The sequence below is a fragment of the Ailuropoda melanoleuca genome, chromosome 8, assembly GCF_002007445.2.
Source record: "Ailuropoda melanoleuca isolate Jingjing chromosome 8, ASM200744v2, whole genome shotgun sequence".
In the NCBI taxonomy this organism is placed as follows: domain Eukaryota; kingdom Metazoa; phylum Chordata; class Mammalia; order Carnivora; family Ursidae; genus Ailuropoda; species Ailuropoda melanoleuca.
The window spans coordinates 68,766,986-68,793,616 of NC_048225.1; the positions used below are offsets into that span (position 1 = coordinate 68,766,986).

The 26,631-nt window shown below is 41.9% G+C and overlaps 1 protein-coding gene across 17 annotated transcripts in view; it reads right to left on the bottom strand.

Moving 5' to 3' along the window:
* The window catches only part of SDCCAG8 (SHH signaling and ciliogenesis regulator SDCCAG8), a 239,423-nt gene that overhangs the window by 88,744 nt on the left and 124,048 nt on the right, over positions 1-26,631 (bottom strand). Inside the window, exon 14 of one of the 17 annotated variants that reach the window (XM_034666646.1) lies at positions 15,421-17,928. The exons of 14 other annotated variants lie outside the window; for them this stretch is intronic. In XM_034666646.1, coding sequence (XP_034522537.1) covers positions 17,712-17,928 — 217 coding nt within the window. In that variant the 3' untranslated portion in view covers positions 15,421-17,711. Of the gene's footprint in view, positions 1-15,420; positions 17,929-20,948; positions 21,196-23,164; positions 26,327-26,631 lie in introns of those variants that run through there. 2 more of the 17 variants (XM_034666650.1, XM_034666649.1) reach the window with 2 other exon arrangements.

The following is a 26,631-nucleotide window of genomic DNA, read 5'->3' on the forward strand; positions in this document are numbered from 1 at the left end:
TTTCTAGGTTGTGCTTAAAATGAGGCTGAAAGATTTAGTCATTAGAGCTAAAAACTGGAAACAATCTAAATGCCCATTAACTGGGGCGCCTGGGTGGCACAGCGGTTAAGCGTCTGCCTTCGGCTCAGGGCATGATCCCGGCGTTCTGGGATCGAGCCCCACATCAGGCTCTTCTGCTGTGAGCCTGCTTCTTCCTCTCCCACTCCCCCTGCTTGTGTTCCCTCTCTCGCTGGCTGTCTCTGTCTCTGTTGAATAAATAAATAAAATCTTTAAAAAAAAAATAAAAAATAAATAAATGCCCATTAACTGCTAAATGGATAAAGAAATTGTGGTATCACCTTACAGGGATACTAGGAACAGTAGGAATACAGAGGAACAAGCTACTGTAAGTATAACACATGGGTGAGCCTCAAAAGCAGTATGCTTCGTTAAAGAAGCTGGACGCCAAAAACAGATTGTATGATGTCATTTACATGACGTTCCAGAACAGTAAACACTAGAGGGACACGTGAGTGCTGCCAGGATCTAAGGACAGGGGGTGTGTGTGAGGGAATAAAGGGGCATGAGGGACATTTGGGGTTGACAGAAGTGTTCTGTATCGAGATTATGATGGTTCCACCTCTGTGTATATTTCTCAAAATATTTTTCATTGCACACCTAAAATTGGTGATTTTTATTACATTCACATTTACCTCCATAGAGCTGATTTTAAAAAGGAGCAAATCCGTTAGAATAGGAACATCTACCTTCTTCTCCAAGTTATTCATAAACACCGGTGGCCACATGTGGGCATGTCCATGTTTTATTGATGACAGTTAAGAGTTGAAGGAAGTACACAAGCACTAGGATAGTCCTCAAACATGGACCAAGTACACATAGAGGTGCTGTCACTCCTTTTTTCCAATTATAGTTCTGGTTGATTATATTCTCTAAAAATGTCTGCAGTGATATTTACCATCCCATTAAAGAAATGGACTGAAGAATTCATTCTATGTTTTTGATCCTTAACTTTTCTATATCATTTATTATTTTAAATCCTGCTACTTTAAAAATATGTCAGAGCAAAAATGACTTACTAGATTTTTTCAAGGACATTCTAAATTTTATAGCTACACTGAAGGACTAAAAGTTTTATCGATGAGTCTGAGACAGGGACACCTGGGTGGCTCAGTCGGTGAAGCGTCTGTTTGAAAATTACATCTTGAGAGGCAACAGAATATAGTAGAAAACTCATACAGCTATAGTGTCAAAGTATGGCATTCACTTTCTTATTACTTGTGTGGCCATGGACAAGAAGCTTAATTCTTTTAATCTTGGGGTTCTTCATTCAGATAGGGCAGAAAAAATCCTACCTTAAAGGATTAATAATTTTAGTAATTATTTATTAATGTTTACTATAAGCTAAGCTCTTCACATTTATCCTTTTATTTAATCTTCATACCAACCCTCTGAGGTAGATTCTCTTATTATCCTTACTTTATAAGTAAGGCCTAACATGGTTATATTACTTGCTCAAAATCTCCTAGTTATTAAGGGGCATAGCCAGCAATCCAGGCTGACCTGACTCTAAAGTCCATAGTATAAATCTCTATGCTTCATCTCTTAGTTTATCAGGGGTGCAGAGAAATGAGAGAAGGTTAAAAGGATAACCAGATCACTGAAATAATTCAATTATCCTTAAGTATGTTTCTTTTAATACCTATATTATCCATCTTGATAGCTGAATTCTAAGATAGTTCTCCCTCTCCGTTTCCATTTGTCCCATATGTTATTGGATCACCTCCTCCTACATGACACTATCAGTTAGTTGTATCCTCCTTAAAGAAATACATTGACTTTTATAAAAACATTGAAAGGCACACAACTACATCTCTGACCTCAAGCTGGTCAGAGTCCTAGAGGAGATAAGACACGCACATGTTATCTGAAAGGTAAGTCCCTAAAAACTACAGACCTTGGTTTTGCTCACTAATTTATCCCAAGAGCCTGGCACACTGCCTGGGACATGGTTGTGTGGTCAAATATTTGATGAATGAACGAACGAATGAATGAATGAATGAATGAATGAATGAATGAATGACTGTGTAACGATCCTCCTGTCTACCGATTGGAAGAGAACAGGATCAGATAATCCCTGTTTTGGCCAACAATTTAGCTTAGTTTTATACTGTTATGGACAATAACAACAAAATAAAAACAACACTAAAATTAGTAGACAGCATGATATCTCCCGTTAACACAAAATCCTGCACTTGTTTACTGCTAACAGGGGCTATGTTCTCATATTTGGGCAAATGTAGAAATACTAGGATACAACAAACCAGGATAAAAAAATATAAGAGGAGTAGCTTTCAGTAACCCCTACTTCCTCAAGTACACAAAAAACCCCTAATGGCATCATACATATTTCCTAGAGTAAAGTATTTCTATTTTCTTCACTGCAAAGTGTGTCAGAATTTTAAGTACAACGTTGAAAGATGAGTTATCAGATTAGAACATGAGTCACTTCTAGGAAAGGAAGCAGAAACAGAAAGGAGATCAACGTCTTTCAAAGGAATAAACATAAAAGAAAGGAAATAATTAACAAAACAGCCCTAAAAATAATTTGCTCTCCAAAAGTGTTCTCTTACAGTATCTCCAAAATAACTTGAAAACCAACCATCAAGCAAAGGAGGCCGTGCTTGACGAGATGCTGCCTGCTTCTATTACACTGTGTGCGCGACTCGCATTTACTTCAGACAAAACCACGGAATCTTACCAACTCAGTACCCTCCCCACATCTGTGCTTTCTGTTTTGCAAAGCGCTCTCAAATGCATTGACCTCTCCACTCTTCATAACAATCCTGGAAGGCAGGGAGATGGAACAGCTAGCCCTGCGTGACACCAGAGATATCTCAAACCCAGAGAATTAAGAGATTTGCTAGTAGTAAGTGGCAGAGCTAGAACCGACACTTGTCTTCTCGCTTCAAGTTCAATGTACTTCCATTCCATGGCATTGCCTCACATGAGTGGCTTCGTCAGACTCCTACTGCTCATCCATTCAACAAATACTTCAACACCTACTTTGTGCCAAGCACAAAAGCGTGGGGATGCATCAGTGTTTAAGACACAGACCGCGACCGTGCCTTCAGAATTCATGGTGAAGAAAACAGAGAAGAACGAACAACTGAAATAGAATGGGAAATAAATACAAAACTAGGGTTAAAGGCCTGCTATCATGCAGGATGATGGGACAGGAGTTGGAGAGTGGAGAGTGACTATATAGTCAGGGAGAATTTTAGGAAGCTTAAAAAATTAGAGGCTGAAAATGAGTTGGAATTAGCCATCCAAAGAATGAGAAGAATCTTGCGACAAGTGAAGTGGACAGCGTGTGCAAAGATTCAGGGAGGAGAGATAACCCAGGTGCCTTTGGAACATTGCAAACAGCCTTGGCACGACCGAAGGGTGGCATATACACGTTGCAGGGTAGAAGCGAGCTGCTGGTAGAGGGAGATTGGAGAAAGAAGAGTCTGAAGATGTAGGCAGGAGCCAGAACAGGCAGCTATTTTTAAGGACTTCATCCTGAGGGAAATAGGGAGCCAACGTAGGGTTTTAAGCAGGGGAGTGTTGTGATCACACTCATGCTTCAGAAAGATCACTCTGGCTGCAGTGCGGGAACAGATGGGGAAGGGACAACATTAGAAGCAGGGAGAGCACTTATTACTACAGCAACAGCAAGAGCAATTTCTGAAATTGCTTCCTAGATGTGGTAGCTACCATAGGTAGACACTGACACCGAACAACCACCAAATGCAGATTTCAGCAATTTTCACCCTTAAAACATTTCGAGAGCTCAGAGGTCTCTGATGCACCAGTGACTGTAAGTCTAGTCTATTTTCTGACACCATGGGCCCAGTTCACCAAAGAATAAGCACAAATATGCTACTGCATAAAATAAACTCGGTCGTGATTTTGCCTTTGCATCTTCTATTGTCAGAATATCCATATTTTCCATCTCTGACCCTTCCATGTAAACCAATCACTTTGGTTCATTCCTGCCTTTCCTCTCCAAAAAAATGTGAGTTTATCTATATAGTCCCTATAAGTCATCCTTCTGATGAGTAACTTCAGATCGGATATCAGTAGGATCAATATATATATTATAATGACATTTCTGTAACCTGTCAATGGATACGTATCACGGTCAAGTTGTGATACTACTGATTGCAAAAAGTTTCTATTTTACTATTAAAATGTTTTTGAAATTTATTTCTCAGATCCATTATTAAATGAGGAATGTGTTGGTTGCTTTGCAGCTACTAAGTTTATTAAGAAATAGGCTGTAGGGGCACCTGGGTGGCTCAGCAGTTAAGTATCTGCCTTCGGCTCAGGTCATGATCTCAGGGTCCTGATCAAGCCCCGCATCAGGTTCCCTGTTCAGCGGGGAGCCTGCTTCTCTGTCTCCCTCTGCCGCTACCCCTGCTTGTGCTCTCTATCTGTCTCTCTCTCTCTCTGTCAGGTAATTAAGTAAAATCTTAAAAAAAAAAAAAGGCTGTAATAGCAAGAATTACAATTATTAAATACAGTTTATCACATCTTATTTCTCAAGCACAATAGTCATGCTCCATTTATCTGGGATGTTGGGAGGTGAGAAGTTCCACATGAGAGAATTTTTCCATGCATCGGATCCCCAGAAATCTGAACATTTACAGTAGAAATATGTCTAAAATATATATTAATTATGGCTCTGCTTCCTTGAGCAAACTATACCAAATGTAATCGACTCCACTTGATAGTCAAGATCATAATGTCAAATGAGGAAGGCCCACTTGCTGCGACTGTTGCCCCTGCTAGGAAGCTCTTGGGGCTCACTGCTCACCCTGGTACCTTCAGGTGCCCACCACCAGTGCCTGGCAACAGAAGGCACTTTGGAACAGCTGCGAAATGAAAAGTCTCCGGTGTTGCTCTCAAGACCCAGAAAGCAAATGAAGTACATCAATCTGCTCCTTCTACTTTTTTGCATTGGTTGTTTTGGGTCTGAGTTGTTGCCATGAGTTTTGTTCTGTTTTGTTTCTTAAAAGTACTTTCTAACTCACATCTCAGTTTATAGCTATGGGTCAAATGGCTGAATTTACCAGAACTCTGAGTTTACATAGGGAAACGCTGTAATAAAGACAGCAGAGTTTTCATTGTTGCTGAAGTGGTGTGTTTTGGGTCAAACACTCAGTATGTTTGTACCTAGGAATTAAGATTGTGTTCTACTGACTAACCTTGGCTTGCTAACAAAAATATAGTTCCTTCATTTTTAAAACTTGACTGAGATCTCTGTAAACTTTCCATTTTTTTTGCACGGGATTCTGGAGCTGAAAAGTACAATTATATTTACCGAAGAGAAAACCAAATGAGGCCCAAGTGCCCGGATTCCCATCCCGGTGTTATTCTCACTCTTCCAAATTAGAGGGGCATGTTCCTGCCATGGGACTGAGGTCATTTTCCTCATGAAAACATCTTCCCTTGGAGTCATTTTATGATTTATCCTGATTTTTACTTGGCTGGAACACATGCTTATAACTATTCTTACCTACCTTCCGAAAGGGTCCTTCTCTGCAGTAACGTAAGTGTGTGTTGGGTTTGCTTCTTTCACGGACAATAGGCCATGATGCTCCCCATTCCTATGGCTACAGAGCTGCCCTCTCTGTTCCCAAAGACCTGCTTCTACCTTTATTTTAAATCTACAGTCAAACTCGTTTCTACAGGGTAGCCTGTTCCGAGCTTACCCAAAACGGGAATTCATGCCCCGAGGAAAGGAACATAAGCAACTAAAATCCTAAAGGACCTCTAGAAGCAACATTGCGCTCTTGGCCTTGAGGCCTGAGCACATAAGCCCACTGCCAGCAGGGCTGGGTCACCCATTTGCACACAGGAGCCAGAGGTTAAGAGCTCAGACCTTGGTGTCAGCTGGACTTGGCGTCAGAGTCCCAACGTGTTCACTTACTGGCTGTGCACCGCAAGCACGTCACTTCCCTCTGATTCTGTTTTCTCAAATGTGAAATGGGGTTAAAAATGTACTTCTCCTTCAGAATACCGGGACATTGTATGTAAAATACACTTAGTATAGCACGGGCATATCCTGCGTTCAAAATATTCATCACTACCACTATTATTCTCATTATAATTTCCTAGAAGATGACTATTCAAAGTGTAATGATCCATACAATTATTTCAAAGACTCACAAGCTCGAAGAAAGAATAAAAAATGTCCTCAATTTCCTGAAAAAAGTCATATGGGAGGAGTGGTATTCTACAGTGGATGTGAGTTTGGGCTTTGGACACACACAGACTAGATTTGGGCCCTGGCCCAGCCAGGCACGTGCCACGTGCTGTTGGACGGGACCTCAGTCTAAGGTCATTCTCTCATTTAATGAAACAATGTTATCTGGATACATGAGACGATCTATATAAAAAACCAGCAACATCCGGCCCACACCACCATTTGACAAAGGTCTAAATTCAACTAATGCCTGGCATCTAGTTATTTCATTGTCGAATTTATTTGCAACAGTTGTAAGGTGTAAAGGCAAAGGCGGGACCGTAGGATAGGGAGAACATACTCTCAGGGGCTGCTGGTAGGCTAGGAGTTCAGCTGCTCTTTGAAGAATGACCAGTAAATGGCAGCTTCCTCTCTCTGCCTCCCCCTCCTGCTTGAAGTGGCAGTTCTTCAGAAAAGGACTAATCAAAGACAGGCCTGGCTACTGGCTCCAAAATTACAGAAAAAGCTGACATGATTTTCTTGTTTTTATAGAATGACTCCAGTCCTTGTAGAAATAGAATTCAGGGTTTATGCTCAGGAAAAACCGACTGCATCCAGACTGGGCGTTGAAGGGAAGCTGGGGAAAGTGAACACAAGAGCCTAGGGCTGCCATGGTTTAGACAGCAGCCACTGGCCACATGTGGCTGCCACTACCTAACACGTGGCTAGGCTGAAGTGAGAGGTGCTGTCTGTGTAAATAATACACACTGGGCTGGGGGGAATTAGAAGGAAAAAAAAAAGAAAAAAGTCTCATTAATTTATATTGATTACATGTTGAAATGATACCATTTTCTATATTGGGTTAACTAAACTATTAGCCTTAATTTCACCTGTTTCTTTTTACCTTTTAAAATACGGCTATTTGGAAATTTTTCATTAAATAGGCGGCTTGCACATTGTGGCTCTCCTTGTATTTCTATTGGACAGTGTGGGTTTGAGCATAAGTCCTTTGTCTACTTCCCCAGGGCAAAGAATCATTTTTAATCCCAATGGGCCACAAATCAAAATAACCATGTTGCCAAAACCTGCTAACTTTCGATGCCTTGTGAAGATATCAAATCTCACAATTTTTTACAAAAAGCAAAAGCTATTAAAATAACATTTTTTTTACCTTGACAAATTTCTCATTTAAGTTGGCCAGTCACCACTGCTTGAGAGGAGAAATAGAGAATTCTGATAGAAAATGAAGAACAACGAAAGCTGGAGCAGTTACCATGTTACACAAATATAAGCAATAAAACCTTTTTTTAAAAAAAATCAGATCTGGTTTGAAGCACCTCCCAAAATACATATGCATAATTAAAATTAAATTTAAAGCATACTAAAAATTATCCCACACAGCCAAGCTGGCAAATTATAGAAAAATATCCAGTTATGAACATGCATTAAGACTCCTAATAAGTAAATGTGCGTACAGTTGGAAAATCTTTAGGATTTAATAGTCTTTCTGTAATTGTTAAACGGCAATAACAGATTCCCTAAGAGATTTTTCCTCACAGATTTCTTTTTTTTCCCCTACAGATTTTTGAATCTCTGGTAATCAACCTTGTATCATTCATTACTTGTTTCTGGTAAAAAACAACAACAACAACAACAAACTAGCACTTTCAAAGCTGATCAAGAGGACCACGTAGTCGTATTAGTCAATTGGTGTGTCAGCCAGTTTGATAAACCGTCCCACCGCCTGCTGAGCTAATCTGTTGTCTTTGTAGTTCTCACTTACTGCGAAACAAAATCTGCACTTTGTGGAATTCAGATAAGCCAATGAATGGTTTCAATCCTCTACAAAAATTGCTGGAGTTTGTTTGTTGGAAGAAATGGAATTCAAGAACCCAGCAAGGGGAGGGCTGGGTGGGGAAGCCAGGACCACACACTGCAAGCCCTCGGAAGAGTCCTGTTCCAGCCATCGTTATCACTGCCACATCGTTATTTACAGAAAATCTTACCAATAGAAGCTGCTGGAAATAATGACAAATTATAGGCACCTCCACATGTATTTACAGAAAAATCAACACATTAGCAGTGCTCCACTTCTCAACTTCTAGAGCTTACTCTCCATGAGTTGCTCCATTTCTTCAGGATACAGGAAGGGCTATACTTAGAAGGGAGGAATACTGGGATAGCACGAGTTGAAGGAGAGGAAGGTCTATTGCAAGTCTGATTTAGGGGCCCAGACTTTGAACCTGTGCTAATAACTCCTGGCAGAAGGTTTTCCGAAAGGATTTACATCCCAAAGCATCCATGGTATTTTACTCTATGCAATCTTGTTCTGAGTCAAGCTTTGAGAGGGGTACCTAAATCTGACCAACTGACTGGCATCTAGTTATTTGCCAAGAACGACTACCATATAAAGTCCCAGTTGGAACGGTGAGGTCGAAAGAACCCAGTGTAACCTAACTCTGGCACAGCTGACCGTTCAAGGAATGGCCAGAGACTCTCCCCCACGCTTTAGAGGACACGCTCAACCTAAATGGAAAGGTACCCACCCACCTGCTCTCTGCATGAATGGAAGGATTGGGGAGAGGAGTTCCAAAGGTACCGATAAGAAAACAAAAACTTCCCATATGGCAATTTTCAATTATCCTACCAGAAATGAATTTAGATTAATTTTTCCCAAAGTGTATTCCTAAAAACCTGATTCCTGGGAAAGATATGGAGATTTGATAGAAGAGTTTCCATAAGTCGTATAAATTTGGAAAATGGCTGAAAATGAAATCCCTTTCCAAGAGAGTCACAATGTGCACTAGTTAGCATTTCAAGGCTCTGAGAAGCCCTACTGGCAAGAACCCTATTTAATTCAACTTTCCAAAAAGGAACTGATCACAGAATTGATTTTCTCACAACACCCACCATCAGAGACAACATAGTAAGTGTAATAAATAAACCTATCCTGGAGCCTAATTGCTTGAATCCCAACCCCACCTCACTGCTAGTGCCGTGACCTTGGTTGCGGTAGCAACCTCCATCCACCTCAGTTTTCTTATCTATAAAATGGGCTCATGGCCGAATCTACCTGAAAGGGTCACGTGGAGACTAAGTGAGTTAATGTGAGTAACGTGCCCATCAGGGAGTAAGCAGCGTGTCCAGGGAGCTATCCTGACCACTGTCCCCAGGAGGAGCATTTCAAGAAGTGGTCACTGCTTGTAAGTTACAGCTCTTTTGTTTCAAGAACTAGTAACTGCATGGAAAAGTCCAAAAAAGAAAATTGTTTTTCCTTTCAGCAACAGGTTGTGCAAGACTCCTACAGAAAGATTTTAATAGGCTTTTTCCGACAAGTCATGTTATCATTGAATACCAGGACTGTGTAATGTGGAATACCAGGAAGAGCGCTAGGCTAAGAGTGAGGAGATGGAGACTGCTCTCTCAGCTTCCACTGAAAAGCCGTTGACCTTGGGCAAGTCACTTAGCATCCCTCACCGCAGTCCTCACGTATGATAACGAGGGCTGGACTAGGCTTGTTTCACTAATTCGTTCACTCACAGTGATCTGAGTTAAGGAATATTTATAAATATAAATACTGTTTTCCAGATTTTACACACACACACATAGGTAAGTTATTAAATCCACCTTATCCACCAGGACAAAGAAGGATCACGCCCGCTTCATCGAGAAAACCTGTAGCGCGCCTAGTAGAGCTAATGTCAAATGAATGCCTATTTACTAGCAATCAACCCGTTATTCCCTCATTCAAAAAAAATTACAAAACCCCTATGACATAGGACATGATGCTGAGTACAGCTAAGTTCACATATTTCTGGAAAGCTCTGCGTTCCAGCTCTAAAGAGCCTGAAGTTTAATTTGTGATGTAGCAAATGATGACTAATTGTTTCAGCTTCTTTTTCCAACCTTTCAATTCGTATCCCATAATTCAGTTGAGTTTTGTGGTATTATTTTACACAGAAGCACTACACTAGCTTTCCACATTATTATAAAAAGGCTCCTACACTGTTATTAAAAGGATTTTCTAAAGGTATTCAGGAACTGTGATGGAAGAGATGGGAAACTCAGTACATTACAATTAAAGCAAGTATGCTCCAATCAACTTTATGTAAGATTTTAGGTCAATGTCTATTAAATGAAAACTTCTTAACAAGTGGGGGGAAAGAGGCACATTTTGGAGCTGGTTGTAAATACAGATGATCAACTTCCTTTTTTAGAAGAATCATTTACTCGTTCTCTGAATATACAGTTGTGTATACACTCACCCAGTCTTAAAAAGAAATGACCAAGAGCACACGGCTCTCCACGAACAACACAGGCGTGAATAAACGTCTTCTGTAACTGATAATCAAATTGCAGTTCTCTCTTTTCACTGACAAAAGCAAGCCATGGATCGTAGATGTGCTCTCTAAAATCCGACTGTTCCGAACACCCGACCTAATCCCACGTAGGCTACCTGATCCAGGCTGCTCTGAGACGGGGAACGTGAATGTGCTGCTCACTGGGTACACCTTGGGTGTCTATAACCCTTGTGAAAAGTGTGCAGAAACTCTGGTGGATAAATGACTAGATCTTTAACATCTCAAAATAATCGTGCATTTTCATCATTTCTCTTAGGGATGGCTTCACAACAGCTCCTCTTCAAGTGGCAGCTCATTATCAGTCATGTAACGTCGGAAAATTTTCAGGATGGCCGTGGTGGACGAGGACCCACATACGTGGCTTGGGTGATGTGACCAGGGAGATGCTTAGCAAGGATGTGTTTGGTTGGCGGAAAGTTTAATTGTAATAGGTCTGAGAAAACAAGAAAGTCCTCCCTTCCTTGCCCCACTGTATACTGTTCCTATTGTAAATGCCTCTTGAGTTTGCAGGTGTCCGCCTGAGGGCAGGTCAAGGAAAGTCAGTGAAAATCAGGGCACCCTCAGCAACAGAAATTAACCTGCAGATCAGGCAGGCAAGTATATGTTTCAGAGAGCATTAATCTTGCTGGAACAATCAAACTGGACTTCACGAAATGAACAGAGACTCAAAACAACAAAAGCAACCAACATTGGTTCCAACATTGCAAATTTCTTAGATATTACAGATGTCACCCAACAGTGTGTGCATTTGCTTCCCATATGTGAACAAAACTGAGGCATCGCGAGATAAATTTGAATGGAATGTTAACCTTCACTTTAAATTTTTTTTTTTTTCTTTTCCTAGCTGACGACACAATCTTAGTATTATCACAACGGAGCTTCTGGCTGGAAAAAAAATAAATTAATGGATGGATAAAAAAAGCTTAGAAACTTAAAAAAAAATAAACAACTTTCAAATATCTATACTTGATGGTGTCAAAAGCCAAGATGAATGTATTTCAATTGCAACTTCCAAACTAAACTCACAAATTACTACCATTATGCTAAGTGTTAGCTACCCCACTGTGCAGTTTTGCTTTGTGAATTTTTACCTTCCTCTATGAACACTTTTAGCCACTGATCGCACAGCCTTTCAATGTTTTCTGCCTTTTCCTTTAAATAAACTGGCTCCGGCTCCTTCCATCTGGCTCCCCTTCCGTCAGCAGCCCCGCACCTGTTCGCACCTCCTCTCCTGTTGGATTCCACTGAACGTCTCCTCCGCTGCCAGGGCTATTCTGGCACTCGCAACCTTTCTGTCATTCAATCCATCTGTCAGAAGTGAACTTTGTTTACCGCAAGCTTCTGCTTTCTTCTTCAAGAAGCAGAGCCCCTCAAGGTCATTGTCAAATGAACTGTCGGCATGGATTTAAATCCTCTCCTGCTAACCAGCAGAAGATGAAGTTCTGTTGTGTAATGTACTTGTGAAAATTACTCTTGGGTTCGGGAAGACAATAATTTGGAGTCAAAGTAGTAAGACATGGTATTTTAATGATCGTTTGTAAAACCAGACAGCTGATATGTATTTCCTTCATGTGTGTCTGCACTTCTTATTATATCAAGTATGAACTATATGTATAAGGAGCAAAATAAAAGTTTTTAGTGAAATCAAAATATCATAAACAAGTTTACACTATGTAAAAATTGTTTCATACTATACAGCATTAACTTGAGGAATAAATATTTTCACTAATGAATTAGCCAAGGGAAAGAGTATTCCAATTAAGAAATTTTACAGTGAAATGCTTAAAATGTACAAATATGTACCATTTCAATTAAAAGCTATACATTAACACACAGCTCCACTACTGCTTTGAGAGACTGAACCCATAACACACAAATTGAGGCTATTTTAAATTTCATCATTTAAAAAATAAACAGTTCTACTTCAATAATATTCAAATATATGTCGTCCAACAAGCACACCATCATCTAGCTAGAAATAGAAGTTGTACCAATAGGCCAGATCTGTGAAAAAAATTAACTCATAAAAATTAGGTGAAAATCATACTCTCAAGTGAATTTATTCTGTGTCATCCACTGCTATCGAGTATCTGCTCTCCCTTCGTAAATCAGACATGAAATCACTTTACGTTGAATTATTTCAAAGTATTTCAGACAACCGTATTCTCTAGGAAAAAGGCAAGCCAATGACTCGATTCAGTTTTCTTATAAGAAAAAGGGAGATCACTTATTTAGGAGGAAAGAGATGACATGGATTTTAACCAAACCACTGTCACAAATAAATGTGAAGCTAAATGGAACCGAAGTGCCCCTTCATTCATAACGCTTCTTTTAGATTTGGAAGAACTATCCCCAGATTTTGTCCCTATTGCATATGCTTTTATTAAGCACAATTAACCAAGCCAGGAAAATCTTCTAAACCCTTTGTAGAAAAGGCAAAAATTAAAGCTTTTTTCATGGACATAAAATTGAAGGCAGGTTTTATCAATAAAAGCAGCCTAAAAACATGCAACTTAAAATTTGAATATTAAGGGTTTGATTGGTTAAATATTTATAATTTCCAAAAAAAACCCCACTTTTTCGGAACAATTCTTCAGATGTGTTAAAGAAAATTATTGTGATGCTAAATATCAAAGCAGAAACAAAACCCAACAAAGACAGCTTCAAATCCAAGGGCAGACATTCTTTCTTAGCTCGAATTTCAATTCTATTCCTCATCTCCAAAATCCCCTATGTCCTATAAATCATTCTTATGTAATATATATCATGTAATTGAAGGTGTGGCTTTTGAACAAGAAATATGAATTCTAAGAGGTGTTTCCTCTTCCAGCTTCCCAAAACATGATTTCTAAATCATTTCTTTTTATGTGGAGAACACTTCAGAGCTAGTACCTAATTTACCCAGCAAGTTTATTATTTTTCCGGGTATTTTTTTTCCCCATTCAGTGTAATCTGTGCCTGACGGTACTTGGGTTACCTGGATGCCTGCTCCTGTACAGGGTGGGAAGGGTACTGGTTATCTGATCACTCCCGTGGTCTGATTTGCTATGTAAGAGAAGGAAGTATTAGCAAAATGCTAGTTTCACAGGGGCTGCTTAAATCACCGTGAAGGAAGCTGCATTCTTAGCAAACCGTGTTTCAGAAACCCACTAGTAGGTTTGTTTTAGAAAATGTATATGACAAGAACGTAAACAAATGAAAAGCCACTCAGTTGAACAGCACTTACACTCACACACGGATGCATGAGTGTGCACACACATCCACTTTTCCCCTCCAAAATACGTAAGAAAAAGAACAGGGGAAATCGCATCCCGATGGCTCTTTCAAATGGACCGATTTAAGGAATTCACAGAATCCTGTTAACAGTTGTCTGCCTCAGGTGTAAGATGCTTGTTTTATCTTTGAAACAGAAAAACTAGGAAAAAGTTTTAGATACTTTGATACTAGCACCTGCAAGACAAATTTCACAGCAAAAATAAAGCGGCATAGAAGCAATGTTGCCAGGTTTACTAGAGAACAGTGAAGCCGTTTCTAAGGGCCCTGCTAGGTGAGGACCAAGAGCTGATGTCATTGACATTCGTTCATACCAGTTTTCCCGAAGCAGCATATGGATGTAGGCTGGAAGATAAAAATATTTCAGCTCCTTAATAGAGAACTGACCTTCCTTAATTTGTCTACATTCTGAATGAGACTAACAGTTTTGCTTTTCTAAGAATTGAAAATGATGAGAATACAGTGATTTTTCTCTGGTGCATGGATTCTTCTGCCTATCTCTCCATGTAGCCTCTTAACAACAGAGGGTACTCCTTCCACCCCCTTCCTCGATTACCTTAAGGCAAGACCTTCTTTCAGATGTGAAAATATTTGCAGGACTGCAGGACAAAGAACTGAGACATTTTCACAGAGTTGAGCAAGGGGGAGAAGAAAAATTGGCGAGATGCTGTTAAGAGTAAGGAGAGACTAAATGACAACTTTAAATCTGCCACAATCATTTACTAATGTGCTGCTATTTCAAATAAGTTTAATTTTTTGACAGCACCAAATTAGATTTATTGCAGAAACTGCTGCATAAATAGCATATGGCTATGTTATACCACCTATTTCAAATCCTGGTAATGTTTCCCCCTCCCCCTCCAAAATGAATAAATTGAGCCAAGCTACAAAGCTTCTGCAAAAAAAAAAAAAAAAAAGAGAGAGAGAGAGAGAGAGAAATACACTAGTTCAAAAACAGATGTAGGAGATCTGGATTTCTTTGTTAAAGTAATAGTTTGAGCATGAATGTCCCAACTCTATATTTAAACAACATGATTCCTTAATGAGTTATTTAATAGATCATTTTCTCTTTCATTTCTTCCAGAAGGACTTAATCTTATTTTTGTTTTAAGGTTTGGGGCTCTGAATTATGCTTGGCTTTTGATGTTCCATCGCAGTTTCAGGGGAGAGAAAAGAAGGTCAAGTGGCTCTGGATCTACGTGGCTCCAATTAGGTTCTGAGAAATTATTAAGCGTAAATGCGCGTCTCGTCTGTGGGTTTCGGTGTTCATTCGTTAAAGACATATGTGGCAGAAATCATATCAGAAAAATCTCTTCTAATTTTAACTCTAGCCTTGATACCAGAAACTCTCTGATGCATAAAATATAGANCCCGCGCCCCCACCCCCTACCCCCAACAGCAAAAATCAAAGTTCCACGGTAGCCGGGACTGAACACTCACGCCACACATTTCGAGATGGACAGTTCTTCCTTCCTGAGTCTCTACCCCGATGCCCCCCCCACCCCCCACCAACCGTGCTACAATTCAACTCAAATTTGTCTTTTGGAACAAAAGTTTCCGTTCTTCTGTAGATGGGAAAGACATTGCAAGGTCTTATCTCAGACCAATGGGCACACCACTGCAAACATCATGGCACTCGGCTACCCCGCAGACTCCCTCTCTGTGGTCAGTCTTCCCAGCTGCCCTATCTGTTACTGTCTGATTAGTTCTGCTAAGGAGCCCCTCCCCTGCCAGCTTTCGGCGCCATCTGTTCGACACAAGATGGCTGCCGCCCAGCAACCTCACACTGCCCTCCTACCTGGCGCCCGGCTACCGTCCTTACCCCAAAGTGCTAACACAGGTCCTCACTGCTGGCAGAGTCAGGGTTTCATGACTACTACTTTGACAAGTGCAGGGTTGTTTATAATTTCTCTTTTATCCTGATTTTGATTGTACAACCGCCTCCCACTGCTTCAGTTTTGTCGCTCACAGATTTTACTCCCCACATTAATCTCCCTCTGGCATGTTACTGCATCTGTTCCCTTTTTTATTATTAATTTTCAAATTCCCACCATTTTTGACAAAAAGGAGGTAATCTACACTCTGTTTCTGCCCATTTCATTTTCTTTAATTTGGAAGATAAGTATGAAAGCATGCCAAAGAAGTTAATTCTCCGTTAACAGTTTATTTTCTGGCATCCCTACGCCTTTGTATATGAAAAACAGAGACGAATAAATGTTGAATCACAACAACAGAGTCGCAACCATTCCTGAATTTAATGAAAAGCAAACATACGAAACAGCATTTCAGAAGTTTATTAGTTACAGGAGTTGTCTCATGCTGTCATCCTTTCTTCCACTTTTTAACAGATAAGCCTTTGTGCAGATCAACCCGAGCGCAGGATCCGAATGTGGGCGCCCCTTACGGTTCTGACGCAGCTCTGTTTTCACCGTGGACTAATGTTATCTAATTCCTTAATACAATTATCATCTTTCCTCACGCCAACACTGTTGACTCATTCAGTAGTGCCTGATCCCGAATAAAGGCCTGATATCAGACACAGGGGAAGAATCCAGAACTGCCCTCCGAGCAACAAGGCAGAGCTCAGAGAGCCCCCGGGTCGCAGAGCTGCCTCCGTTATTCCTCGTCTGACAAACGGCTGATATCAGGAGGGACAAGGTGGTTTTGCTCCGCAGACAAAGGGGGCCATGTGAGAGTTAGAAAATGGGAGGTCATCTATCTAACCATATCCTCTCTTGGTGCCCCTGATCTGTCACCACCTCCGCCTTGCCAAACAGGACTTGAGTAACTTGATCTTGACTCAATTGCCCTGAAGTTTTCTAGCTTGAGCAAAGCACTGGGGCTGCTGGTGAACTGAATTTACACGAAGTCTTATTAGCAGCGTCACCCCTGCGCACGTGAGTAACACCACAGATTTACAGAAGCCTGAATGAATCTCGGTGACTTTCCTACTCACATACATCCTCACAAAATTACAGTGAGGATCTGAAGGAAATAAAGTGCGGTAGGAGACTTTTCCCAAGGTGACAGAGGGTCCTCAGAAACAGAACCAGGACTGCTGTCAAAATCAAGCTATGCCCAGCCTGGCGACCTACCCTTCGGCTACCGGAAAACCAGCAAACCTCGAACCTACTGAAACCCACTTTTAATGCCTCGTCTCGAACGCCCCTCACCTCCGCCCCTGCACACACTCCACGAGTGACTCTTACTCTATTTCATACACTGCTTTTGTTGCTATAGCTACATTTAGAATAATTACGCTCTCAACACGGGGTGGATTCTTTTGATAAAGGGATCCCTTCGTACTCCGCCTGGCTCTCCCCCCACCCACTCTGGTCAGGGCAGGAGATGCTCGGCCCTCCCTCAGGTGACCAGTGCCTGCTGCGGAGACGTCACACAGAGCCCAGGTGGAGCAGTCTTCCCCTCAGCTGGACATCAGCGTCACAGGCTGCTTCCAAATGTTCCCTGACCCATTTGGTGTCCTCTCTGAGTTCCTGAATTCAAGGAACTGTGCTGCCTGCTAAGACGACCTAACCTAGTAGTAGCTTAATAAGAAATGTGTTTACTTGCATTGGGCCCTGGTCCCCCACGAGCCACGGCCCCTAGGAGGTCACCGAGGAACCCGGATATTCTCCAACCCTCTCCTCTCTCGGGATCCTAAAAGTGAGCTTTGATCCCAGCACTGAACATCAATGAGTCACTGTATAACCTACCTGTGGTATCAGGGAGACATTAAATAACAAGTGAGTCATGCCCAATAATCGGTCTAGCCAGCACTTCCAATTAGGAAGAAGTGTTTAAGAAGAAATTAAACATCAAGTTTTTTTTTAATTTACCTTAAATTAATATCAGCGATTAGAGCTTTCTTCTAGAAAAATATTCTTACGTAGGGCTACTGAAACCACAGTTCTGGGTTTTCTCTTTTTTCTCCTTCTATTTGCATTGAACTTGATGTTCATTGTTGTCGAGTCGGGCAAGTGCTGTGGGCAATCCTTTCTCGGTTTCCTCTGGGCTTCTTCAGAAAATGAGTTGGCTGCCACCACCGCCATGCTCCAGGCTGTGGGCCTGTGCGGCAGGGGAGAGAAGACATCCCCGGTGTCGATTTTCATTGCACGCACATTTGGGCTTCACAGAACTGAGAGGAGCGAGCCAGGGAAAGTTAGCAGAACCCACCCGCAGAGACACATTCTCTGGCAGCCTGCGACTCTAACCTCTCCCGCCCCGGGGCCGCACGGAGACCAGGGTTCCTAGCCCATCAAACAGGTGGACCGGAGGGCGCTCGGGCGACCCGGCAGCCACCAGAACAAAATGAAAAGCCTTTGCCTTCCTGGCTCTCCGACAGCCTGTTCTCTCGAGGACCGGGTGGGGGAAGGAAAAGAGGACGCAATTTAAAACAGTACCAAGGCCATCTATTTCAAGACTTGAAGATGTTGGTTGCACATATATCCATTTAAAAGTATTTTTGACACGTTCTCTGCCTAATTTATTCATGAAAGGAGTACAAGAAAAAAAATAAGCTTAACTTTTAAATGGAAACTTGAGGCTAAAAATTCTTCAATAAAACTCAGGAGGGGAAAAAAAAAATAAAGTTCACCAAGGAATAGCAAGATTACATGTCAAGGCTAGAGTCCCCTTTCCAAACGAAGAGAGATTGGAAGCTTGGTTTTTTTGACCTAAGCCAGTTGTCACCTGAAAATGAGGGCATGTCCTTCTTAATCTGTCCCTAAGAATAAAGAGCAGAGGCAAAGTTAGGCAATGTTCGTGGAGAATCTGTTAGACGCAGCCTGACGCCAGAGACCTGCTTCCTGGCCTCTGAACTGAGATTCTGCAATGCAAAGGGTATTTCTACTTAGCTCTGAAATACGGGTTTGCATGTGTTTGTGAACAGGAGCTGCGGAGCACGGGCTCTGGGGGCTGATGGACCTGGTTCAAAGCCTGCCTTCTTCTGCTCGGCACCCTCCCTCCTTCCCGGCTGCCTGGTTTCAGGTCTCAGCTTCCCGGGGCTTGCTGTAAGGACTGAGAAGGCAGGGCACTCGACCTTCTTGTGTACGAGCTGATTTTCTTAAAATTTTCTTTGCAAAGTGTGAGTTTATAAAATGGAATAATGATGAATTACTAGAAAATTTTTTTAGTTTTAAAAGATACAAAAAAAGAGAAAGAAAGAAAAAAAAGAGAGAGTGAGGGAGGGAGGGAAGGAAGGAAGGAAAGAAAGAATGAACAAACGGAGGGAGGAAGAAAGGGAGGGAGGGAAGGAGAAAGAAAAGAAGAAAAGAAAAGAAAAGAAAAAAAGAAAGAGAGGGAGGGAAGGAAGGAAGGAGGGAAGGAAGGAATGAAGGTAGGAAGGGAGGAAGGAAGGAAGGGCCCACTGATCATGCACTTGGATGGATATTACGCAATTTAAAATGAAAGTTTCCAAACACTCAATTTTGGTATTTATCATAGACTCATCCTTAACAGCCCATCCAGGCCACATTCCTGTCGCGTTGCTGCTGGGAATCAGGCACAGTGCTTGGCCAGTGCCAGGGGCTCATTTATGCATCCTTGATACACCTCTCTTTTTGCGCTCTGAGAGTTCTCTAAATAAAAGCAGAAAGCGATCCCGTGAAGAACTAACCCTGCCTCCTTGGCCTTATAACATGTTGACAATGGAGACCATCACCCACAAACAGACATGAACAGAGATGTACTCTTCTTTCCCCTTTGCACTTCGTTCCTCAAAGGAAAACTCAGGGATTACATTTTTAAAAAGACAATAGAAGGGGACACCTGTGATTTCCCCAGGGCCTCTGACCCCCTTTCCCCTAGTGAGAGCACTTCCCCTTGCTCAGTGCACCTCCCTCCCTCATTCCAGTGCCTCTGCCAGTGTGGGCAGCCAAGGGGTGCCTGTGCGATCCGAAGCGGGGGAGCCAGGAAGTCACATTCTTACAGTCTGAGATCAAGGGCATCTCTTTTACCTTCAGTTCAGACTGAAGGAGGTGACTCCATGGTATGGAAGAACCTGAAGGAATGAGCCAACACTGAGACAGAAGTCAAGCCCTGGGATGGACAGAAATGGACGGCACACTGGGGTGGCCCCACGTGCCTGCTCCAGGAAAGCCTGAGCCAGCTGCGTCTGGATTTTACGTGGTCTGGTTCTTGGGCTAATCAGTTCCCCCTTTCTGGGTTTCTGTTACCTCAACCCGAGTCCCAGAGAGGTCGAACAACTCCATTCAACAAAGCATTTGCAGTCCTTACTATGTAGAAGCTAAACGCTCTGCAATGCTGTGCAAGAAAGACTTCATCACTCTCCCCGAGTCCATCACCACCCTAACTTACAAGCAGGTGTTACGCCCTTTCTCACTTTCAAAAAGATACAAATACTGCTGTTCAAGTTATTATCTCTCCAGGTCAGAGGGCAGACCTTCCCGTTTGGATCGCAAGAGCAGGGAAGAGCAGAGCACCCACTTTTACAGGGCTCGCTGAGATGCCAGCTCTGAGAAATTCCTGGAAGTACCTATCACTGAAAGCATCGTTTATGGCAGAGAGAAAGTACACATCTGAGAGGCAGCGCTGCTGAAGTAAGGCTGGAGCCTGCAGGTTTCATGGCAGGTTGGTCTCCCTTCTGTTTTGTACTGAGAGCCACTCCGAGTTCTCAGTTCTCTGGAAAGCACACAGAAGGCCCCTGCGGTAATGCCCGTCCAGACCGGACCTGGGAAGAAGATGCAGGAATCCAACAAATATGCTCCCATACAGGAGCCGCAGGTCCGGAGCAGCGTGTGCCTCAATCAACAGTCGACGATGGTCAGATAAACACTCCGAAATGGGCTGTTTTAACACGTTGCATCATAAAGTAATCTACCCACATGGATGTAAGTGGTCATCTCATGAGAGCGATTAAAATCCGGTAGCTCTTTAAAAATGTCTGGACATGTCAAAAACAAGTATGCAAAGGGATTTCCACCTTCTCGGGTAAAAAGGAAGCGAAGAAGGCAAAGGAGAATGACAGTTGTATGATAATATGTTAAGTGACTAAAGCAACTGACCCCAAAACACTGTTTCGTAAGAAAAACCCAGGCCAGGACAAAAACACACTGACATGTACTTACATCAGCGTACGCGGGGGCAGCTGACACTTATTTTTATTATAAATTTATGCTACTGACTCCTCCAGTTGTATTTTCAGGAACAACTGCATTAATCATTCTGGTAGGAATTTACACAGAGCTGCAGCGTGATGGATAATGGCAGAGGCGCGGTAGGCAAACCACTGGGGTTGAACACCTGCTTCCAGAACATGGCAGCTGTGTGACCTTAAGTGGATCCTTTTACTTCTCTGTGCCTTGGTTCCCTCAGCTGTAAAACAGGGGAAGATAACAGTCTGCACCTTTTAGAGCTCTGGGTGGGGGTGGGGGGGGCACTAAATGAGAAGCACTGAGCTCAGGTCCTGGGACACAGAGGGCTTGGGTGAGCGCTGGCCATGGCCCTTAGCCACGATCTCTGTCCTTAGTTTTTAAGAGTTACTGCACGCAGCATGGCACCAGGCAGACCTTAAGAAGGCTGTATTCTTAATCTCAGAGACGGACGCTCTTAGATCTTTCAAAGACAGGTTGTGTGTGTTTAATTTACTCTCCAGTCTACAGGTACACCCCACCAATGCCATTGGCTCCCCTACAGAGAATGACTTTCCCATTTCCCTGCTTCCACATGCCTCTGAGATCAGTAAGAGGCTATCTGTCCCTCTGTCCCTGTAATACTTTATCTGGAATCTCTCTTCTGGATCTTTTCTTTTATCTTACTAGCTCTTTGTGTATCTTCTTTTCTTCCCTACCAGCCTGTAAGTTTCTATCAGAGGGGCCACCTTTTAATTATAGACAATGCTAATTTGGAACTCTGTGGGGGGGAGGGTTAAGGAAGCATATTTAAGTGAGAGCATGGTATATTTTACCCACCCTACTTGAATTGTTAGAATGACTATCATTTGATTCTCCTATACTTAAATATGTATGTAGATACAAAGTTAAAAATGAAAAAAGCTATTTCTGTCTTATCACCACCTTACACTTTTTATCCTGATATATTTGGGAAAAAAAATATATATATATATTTGTTTATTAAGACTGGGCTTTGAGGGCGCCTGGTTCGTGCAGTGGGTTAAGTGTCTGCCTTTGGCTCAGGTCATGATCCCAGGGTCCTGGGACTGAGCCCCGCGTCGGGCTCCCTGCTCAGCGGAGAGCCTGCTTCTCTCTCTCCCCGCCCCTGTTCATGTTCTCTCTCACTATTTCTCTCTCTCTCAAATAAATAAATAAAATCTTTAAAAAAAAAAAAACAACTGGGCTTTGAAAGAAGAGTCATAAACTTGCAATACTTTGGCCATCCCTATAATGACTTACTGAGCTCCAGTTCTTTGCAAAGGCCTGAGCCAGATGCTCTGAGACATAGAACATTAATAAGACCTCTCACTCCTTATTTGAAGAATAACACATTCCAGAAGGGAAGAAAAGCAAGTACATAAAACCCTTCAGAGTATTAACTCATTTTTCTCAGATTTTCATTGTCCCTGTTTTGAGGAATTCACTCAGGATGTAGGGTTTTCAGCTTTGAGTGGGAAGGAGGATTCAGAGGGAGGCATGTTTCCCTGTGGCGCCGGGGCTGTCCAGGAGGGCTCCAGTGGAAAAAAATCAGGATTTCAGGGAGGACTGGGAAAGGAGATAAGACTATCACAGGGCTAGAGAAGGTCAAAGGGGTATTCTAGGTGTAGAGAATAACAAAGGGGAGAAAAGCCCCAAACTGCAATTTGGCTTGTGACGTGAGCTCGTGAGAATGATGATAAAACTGCAAGGCTGGGACACTGTCCCGGAACATTCCCTGCAAGTGGTCTGGACCTTTTGTAATAGCATGACGCCAGGGAAGGTTTCAGGAACAGGTAACATAGTCAAGGCAGTGCTTACGAGTATTCAATTGGCAGTGCCTGGTAAAAAACACTGGAAGGGTCCATGACCCTTGTGAGAGGTCAGTAGAGCCTAAGTTAGGAATGCAAATGGTAGGTCTGAAGGCTGTTTCCACAAAATCTCTCTGAAGTTCAAACTAAGAAAACATCTTAAAAAAAAAAGCTTTTATTTATTATTTATTTATTTATTTAAGAGAGAGGGGGTCGGGGAGGAGCAGAACAAGAAGGAGAGAGAATCTCAAGCAGGCTCCCAGCTGAGCACAGAGCTCGACATGGAGCTCGATCTCAGGATCCTGAGATCATGACCTGAGCCAAAATCAAGAGTTGGACGCTCAACCAACTGAGCCACCCAGAGGCCCCCTAAGAAAATATCTTAAACAAAGAATGCTCCCGGCAAATTAAATGCCTAACATCAGGAAACGGGCACTTCATCATGGGATGTCTTCAATCATCATTAGGATCATTGACGATCAGAGCTAGAAGGAAACTTAGAAATCAGATTGTAGCCTCATTTTACAGGTAAGCAAGCAGGTTCAAAGCATTAAGGGACGTGTCAAAAGTTGCAAAGATGGGGAATGCCCAGGAGAAGATGCTGAAACTTGGCTTTCCCCACACCCAGAGGCCTGGGACCTCCCCTAAGAAAAACATATGGCTTTGTTATATCATTCCATATTCTTTCCTTAGGCACTGAAACCCCTTTGGTCTCTGGCTGGTGGCTCTCCCCACTCCTACTCTAAGAACATGGCCTTCTCATGCTTGCATCCATTTCCTTGGCTACAACTGGTAGCTTTATGTAAAAGCATCCAGTGAAGAGCCACAGGTCTTGACCTTTCTCCTCACACAGCACCTGCATAGCATTTCTCCACCTGAGTCCCAAAACACAGTGTATTATTTACCCGTGTTACTCCTTTTAAGTCCCCTACTGGAATTAATGGTTCATCCAGTTAATGTGGACTAGAAACGCTGGAGTCACCTATAATTCTGGCTTTTCTCATTTGCTACCCTAAAGGACTCTTAAAGATGCTATTTCTCTTCCATTTTACTGGCAAAGCCACAGCCCAGGACTTCATTACTACCCCCTGGACTGGGGCTTATATTCTAATCAGGGACGCTGTCAATCATCTCTTCCTCAGGCAATCTGTCTTCAATTACCCTTCGTTTACCTTCTTTAAATATATATTTGAACCCCTTAAAGTTTAAGCTCTCTTGACTTCTTACTTAAATTACACAGCCTCCTAACTGAGAGGCTGGTAAATTGTTTCTGTAAAGGGCCAGACGATAAATATTTGAAGGCTTTGAGGACCTTACTCAATTCTGCCACGATAGCCCCAATACACAATGCATAAAGGATAATCGTGGCTGTGTCCAATAAGACTTTATTTATGGGTATATAACTTTTATGTGTCACAAGACATTATTTTTCTTTTGTTTTTTTCCCAGCTATTTAAAAAGTATAAAAACCATTTTTAGCTCATGGACAAAAAGAGACAACGGGCCATATTTTTAGGCTGTAGTTGCTGACTCTGCCCTAACTGGTCGTCCTGTGCCCTACATCAGCTCTCCAAGTTTATTCTCCACACTGCTGAGTCAGAATACCAACCCAAAGACGTGATCATGTTGACAGCCTTGTTTAAAATATATGAAGAGTAACCCAAGGCTCTCAGAATGGCCCAGTTCCAGAATATGGACCACAAGGCCTTTCCTCTGGTCCCTGTTTGCCTTTTCCAGGCGTATCCCCTGCCAAACACCTACCCTGATTGTAGAGTTTATGTTCCATCCCATCTTTATTATGTCTCTGCATATATTGCTCCATGCACCCGGGGTACCCAGCCCACCTTCTTCCACTTTGAGAATTGCTATTTAAGAGCCCATTAATCAAAACAGCTACCAAACATCTCCTCCTCCAGAAAGCTTTCCCCATCATCTTCACCTCCAATGCACAGTGAGCCAATTCTCCTTCCTATGTGCTCCCGTGGTAACTTTATTTCTATTACCGCAGTATTCTCACACTTGATTACAACTGCATACCTAGAGCTGGCTCAGTAGCAGGGTGTGAGCAGCCTAAGGGGAAGAATGGAATCTGATTTTTTTCTCCCTACCCAAGACCAAGAGATGTACGTGAAAGATAGTAGGTGCTCAATAAATATTTGTTGAATGGGTGAATGTTATACTGGGTCTTCCAATAAATGTTGAATTTCTATTTTCCATTTTTTCAAGTAATCCCAGTGCCCACACGTGGGGCTCGAACTTACAACCCCGAGATCAAGAATCACATGCTTCACTGACTGAGCCAACCAGGCACCCCTTATTTTCCATTTTTAAGTCTAACTAGACAATAAAGGGAAATAACAGACAAGTGATAGCTTATTTTTCTTTCAGACTGCTCTACAGATCAATATTCCAGTTTTTCAATTTTCTTTGCCCTGGGAAATCTGCATCCCTATTTCATCATTACTTATAACATGGTTTTTCATATTTGATTTTAAACTTTGTACAGACTATGCCATTTGAAATGTTTATGTTAACACTAAGCTACCTGTGTGGGATTGATTTATTTCAGCTGGTCTACATGGGGAAAGAAAGACATAATGTTTCTCAGCCACACACTTGAGTATACTGAATCAATAAAGACTGTCGAGGAAAAGCAAACTCTAAAAAAAAACCCCAAAAAAGTATATCAGAAATATTTAGTCCAACAACCAAAACACATTTTCAGTGCAAAAGAGAGCTACACACTGTTCTCTGCATTTTTAATTGTCATCTTGAAATTTATGAATGTGGATTTTATAAAACACGAACACAGTCTAACGAAATGTAAAATGCTTACAAAAGAGTACTGCACTTTGAAAATGGGTAATTAAGTTTTATTTTCTGGAAAACTAGTTTTCAATTTTTGTAGACTTACTGTAAATAAAGCTCAACAGAAAAAGCTTTCTATGGAACCAAGCAAAACCGTTTTTCTTAAGAACAAAGGAATTAGTTACCACTAGTCCCTTTTCAGCAGTTGCTGTACCTTAAATATGCCCTATTTGCAAGAAACTGGTCTTGCCAGACAGTACAAACTGAATCTGCACCGGAACACTCCCTGCAGGGCTCTGACTTCAGAAATTCACTCTCTGAATAAGACAGAATGGCGAAGGGGACAAAACCAGCATTAATATTTACTTACTGAGGCTCAGGCACGCTGAGACTTTGGAGCTGTCCTAGTTCTGTGGTTTAGTCGCGCTTAGCGCACACATGGTTGTTTCCCAACAGAAGTCTGACGAAGAAAAACTATTAACTATCATGACGAAGCTACATTTCAAAACTTCTGAGATTAAATAATCCATAGGAAGTACATTCACATTCCGCCCTCGGTTCTACAAGACAATACCTGAATGAGCACTAAAAGGACCGGTATTACTCTATAGTATTAGGGAATTTCTTCTCATAAAAGTGTTTTATCTCTTGGGATTTTTCCAGATATCACACGTGTATAAAGGATTTCTTTTCTTGCTTGCTTTTTTTCCTTTTCCTTTCTTCTCGTTTTCTCTTTCACTGTTTAGAAAGGGAAGTTGGCAAACCATTTGGAATATTATCATAACAAAATGTTTTTAACAAAGTTTGATTTTAACAGAACTAGAGGCATCTTAACACTAACCCAAAACTTTGCGAGGTTCACCAACCTCTAGAATATTTTTTCTCCCAACGCAGGCTGTTCAAGTGGTGCTTTTCTCCATCTGTCATCATACCGTGCTCAGAATTACATTGTCATATTTCATGCAAAAGGGATCAGTCCCCGTTCATAGTTTAAAGTCAACATATTACTATGATTAGAAGGCCAGCGTTTTTCTAATTTATGA